General features: G+C 45.6%; 1 protein-coding gene across 1 annotated transcript; it reads left to right on the forward strand.

Annotated features, from left to right (window-relative positions):
• Positions 1–2,144, forward strand: KLF2 (Kruppel like factor 2; the record flags this gene model as incomplete). The annotated part of the gene is made up of 2 exons (XM_005429481.1): positions 1–814; positions 1,232–2,144. Coding segments are annotated over 2 exons (990 nt in total), but the record flags the coding sequence as incomplete, so codon positions are not given.
• Positions 2,145–4,936: the final 2,792 nt, after the last annotated feature.

Raw genomic sequence — 4,936 nt, forward strand, 5'->3', positions numbered from 1 at the left:
CTCAACACCGTGCTGGATTTTATCCTTTCCATGGGCAGCGATGGCTACGGCCAGAGCGCTGCCGGCGGGGACTATCCTCCCGCCCAAGGCGAAAGCGGTGGCTTTTACCAGACAAACCCGTCCCCGGGATGCTACAATGCCCTGGAGCAGGGCAGCCCCCCGCCCTACAACGCCGGCATCGTGCCGGAGATGATGCGCTCCGAGATGGACTCCAACTATTGCCCTTCTGGCAGCGTCCACGGCCGCTTCTTTGTGACACCCACCTTTGGGGGCCCGCAGTTCGTTGAGAACATTAAGCCCGAGCCCGACATGGACAATTATGGACCGGTCCTGGGTCTGGTGCCCCAGGCTTGCCCAAAGATCAAGCAGGAGGGGAACGCGACGTGCATGATGGCCTACGAGCAGCCCCGGGTGGCCAGTTCCCCGCAGATCCCTGGGGCAGAGACGCCCCCGCTGAGCCCCGACGATCTCATGGTGAATGAGTGCCACACGCAGATGATGTGCCCCTCGTCCGTGTCCTACCAGCAGAGTTACCACCCGGCCTCCGGCTTCCACCACCCGCAGACCCACCTCCAGTACCAGAACACCTCCCAGTTTGGCCTTTTCGAGGACAGCCTGCCCTTACAGCCCTCAGCTCCTCGGGGCACGCTCACCCCTCCTTCCTCCCCTCTGGAGCTGCTGGACTCCAAACCAAAGCGGGGACGCCGGTCCTGGCCGAGGAAGAGGACGGCCACTCACACGTGCAGCTATGCCGGCTGTGGGAAGACCTACACCAAGAGCTCGCACCTGAAGGCTCACCTCAGGACGCACACAGGTAATTATTGCTGATGGCCTTCGTGCGGAGATGTACTGTGTGCCGGCTGGGATAGCCCCGTGTAAAAAAAAAAAAAGAAAACAAACCAGTTCGCAGCCCGGGCTTTTACCTTGGAGTCTGTTAAATTCACAGCTCTGTAACATCTAGGTGTTTACCTATGTAGTCAAAGCTTTTCTAAGGGCTTCTAAAGCCCTTTCTCCAAAGATTTTCACTGCACGTATGGGTGAAAAGTCTTTGGAGAAAGAGCTTTAGAAAGGGCTTTATGGTAAAGGAATTTCTAGTAATTGAGCTTAAAAGCAGTTGAGTCTTGCCGTGGAAGGGCTTGGGAGCAAATACAGGGATACATTACAACAACCTCGGCAGGTTGCCCGGTGTGTGATGCCATGCTGAGTCACGCTGTCCGATTTCCCCAAACAGGTGAAAAGCCCTACCACTGCAACTGGGAAGGCTGCGGCTGGAAGTTCGCACGCTCGGACGAGCTCACCCGGCACTACCGCAAGCACACGGGGCACCGGCCCTTCCAGTGCCACCTGTGCGACAGAGCCTTCTCCCGGTCAGACCACCTGGCCCTGCACATGAAGCGGCACATGTAGCCCCAGGGAGCCTGCCCTGCCGCCAGTGGGACCATATTTAACTGCTCAGGTGCAGAAGGGTGAGAAATCTGTAGCTGGTACTACACAGGGAGGCACCGCCCGACGCTCCAGGACGGACGCGGAGGATCCGACACGAGGATGCTTAGCCGGGCATCCCCCGCGGGGAATCTGCCGCGCCCGAGGCAGGGACCTGCCCGTCCCGGTCAGGAAGGAGAACAGGGGTTAATTTATGCAGCTTCTGTGAAGGGTAAACTCCGTAAGACTCCATACAGATTGTATAGAAGAAGCTGTAAATATGTTTTGGTTTTTTTTTTCCCCCAATTCTAACTGCCCATTCCTAAGCTTTACAAGACAATGTTTGTATGGAAACTGCCTGAAGTTGACCCTAGAAGAGATAAAATGAATGTTACTGTAGCTAACGATGTTAGTTTAGATCTCAGTTGAAGGCATGGCTAAGATTACACTCCTCTTGTTAGACTGTTTGGTTCACAGGTGCAATAGTATTCTTGTTTGCCATGATCTACACTAGAAGTACAGGGCTTGATGTCTTGTAAGAAAATAACCTATTTACTGTAATTTTTTATATATTGTAAATAATTTTATACAATGAGGAATATTGTATATGTAAATAGAAGACAAATGGGTATTTTGCCTATTTCTGTTTTTATAAAAACATAATTTTTCAATGTTTGAAAGCATTTCATCTTTTTAATAAAATAAGTTTTTAATTGCTGTGACTTTTATTCTCCTTTGAGATATCCCTGTTACTTTTTTCCTGATAGCTGGACCAGCAACCACCTGATTGTGTTTCAAATTATCTACAACTGTAACAAGACACTTAAAAAAATCTGAGCTATGGATTTGTCTGAAATAGATAACAGAGTAAGTAAGGTATTCTCACTGGCAAATAAGACATAGTACAGTGCTTTATCAAAAATCAAATAGGAAAGTAGATCATAGTCAAAATATACTTCCTAAAAATGGTTAAGTAAGCAACACTGTAATTTCAGTCTCATTTCTAGTTTATGCAAGACTATTTTAATAGCATTCTTAATGTTTTCCAGATGCAGTTATAGTTTTGCCAGCAGTGTGTGGGTTTTTACTATAAATTTAAACACTGCATTTTTATAATTATGGGGGCTTATTTTAAGGCATTCTTGTACATAAATTATCCTTGTTCTCAAGAACTCAGTGCAGAATTCCAATAGAACAGTAGTGAATTCACAACACAGGTTAAAACACCTTCATAACTCATTCCCCAAAACTTAAATTCACTTAATAATTTGTAGTGCCACCTAGATTTCAGGAGTTGAGACAGTTATTAACTGTTTGGGGGGAAAATCAGCCAGGAATTGAGATTCTGAAAACTAATTGCAAGTAAACTGGATTCTGCAACAGCTATAGCAGTAAAGACTGCTAAAAAAGTCAAATTGGGCCCCTAAAAAATTCTTCACAGCTGTGAATGAGCTCAAAAGGCCAGGCAGTAAATCCAAGCAGTTGTTCTGACAGTCTGATGGGCATCCTCTGTCTTTACAACTCCTGTGTTGTGGTGAGTTCTGATACTTGTGTATCACTGCTAATCAAATATGCAGATTCAGCTTATATTGCTGCATTTTTCCCTTAACATATGGACACTTGCAGCTTGGTTTTAATCAAGATTGTGACCTTTTTTCTGACTTTACGTGTTAGAATACACAAGAATTAAATCAACAGGAATGCATTTAGAGTAACTACAAATATAGCTGTTCTTCTGTGAAAGCAAAGGCTGAAGCTGCTCATGTGGAACAGATGTATTTTGGGCTTCTAATCATTGGCATGGAAGAACGAGTTCCACATTTCACTTTTGTAGTTCTTTCAAAGTGAAATATAAGGGAGCTTCAGTGTTTCTTCATCAAAAACAAAACTCATTTATTTGCTAGAAAAAAAAATTGCATAATCTAATTCCAGAAAGTGAGGATGACTTAAAGATGTTCTAAACTTGGCACATTCATTGTTGCAACAGTTCTAGGTATTTCCTTCTCTTTCCCCATAGCTGAATATTTTCATATTTCAGCACGTCCTTTGGTGTTTATAACTCTAGGAAGATAACTTTTAAAATTCTTACCCTCATCTCTTCATACTCACCTGGCTTTTCCTTGCTCTTTCTGAAGAACTGGAAGTGGTTATAGTCATTCCCAGTTTTCAGCATTCCCAGTTTTTATAATAACCCAGGTTTCAGTAACACAGTGCAAGCTTAAATGATTCCCTTTTTTGTGATGCAATTTAAAAGACAAAGAGCCCCATGTCTGCCTTGGGAAGGGCCCAGCCAGAGCTTTTCAGTGATGGAGGAGAGCTTGGAAGCATCACAACATCACAGCACACTTATCTGCCTCTGCTTGTCCCCAGCCCTCTCCTGACCTCTGGCTGGTCTGACCAGTTTTCTTCCCTTCCAAATCCTCAGCCTGGAGAAGAGAAGGCTCCAAGGAGAGCTCAGAGCTCCTTCCAGTGCCTAAAGGGGCTCCAAGAGAGCTGGAGAGGGACTTTAGACAAGGGCTCAAATGACAGGACACAGGGAATGTCTTCACATGGCCAGAGAGCAGGGTTAGATGGGACATGGGGAAAAAATTCTTCTCTGTGAGGGTGATGAGGTACTGGAATAGAATTCCCAGAGAAATTGTCACTGTTTCATCCCTGGAAATGTTCAAAGCCAGCTTGGAGGGGGTTTGGAGCATCCTGATCTAGTGGGAGGTGTCCCTGCCCACAGCAGGGTTGGAACAGGATGGACTTGGAGCTCCCTTCCAACCCAAACTGTTCTGGGATTCTGTGATTCCAGAGCAGCTGCAGCCTGTGAGTGGCACAAAGGCATTGTGTGCTGCTCAGGGCCTTTGTGCAGAAATAAAACCACCACAGTCACCAACCCTTAAAAAACCCTCATGTGGCTACTCTGCAGCACCCTGCACAATTGTGTGCTTCTCCTCCTCCGGTGCCTCAGCATGGGAGTATCCAAATCTGCCTTTGCTCCAGGTGAGAGCCTGGCTGTGAGGGTTATCACCTCTGCTGCCTCTGCTCCTGCTCACTAAAAAGTCTTCAGATAAGACAGTTCATATCTGCTATCAAGCAGATTTTTGTGTTACCAAATAGTGCTCAGACCCTGAGGAGCCGTGGAGATGTGGAAAGAGGAGCAGGTGACTCAACTGAAAATAGAGCACAGGAATCCTCATACATAAATATAAAAGACATATAAAAACATAAAAAGTCAGTCCTCTGAATGCTGGAAGGGATGAGGGGACAAAGCACTAGTAAAAGTTCACAAGAAACTTTCTTGTCATTGTTTAACAGAGGGCATCTGTGATAATAGCTGTGTGGTCTTTACAGGAAACTGCATGTTCTTGAATCTTGAGATCATCTTGTAGTAGAAAAAAAAAAAGAGATGCTGATCTCATTCTTCTCACATTCTGAGTAATATTCAACTCTCTTTTTTTTTTTTCTTTAATTGTTTTAAATGAGTACATCCAAAGATATGCTGTAATTCCAGTGATCTACCCAGCCT

The sequence above is a fragment of the Geospiza fortis genome, unplaced genomic scaffold, assembly GCF_000277835.1.
Source record: "Geospiza fortis unplaced genomic scaffold, GeoFor_1.0 scaffold299, whole genome shotgun sequence".
Lineage (NCBI taxonomy): Eukaryota > Metazoa > Chordata > Aves > Passeriformes > Thraupidae > Geospiza > Geospiza fortis.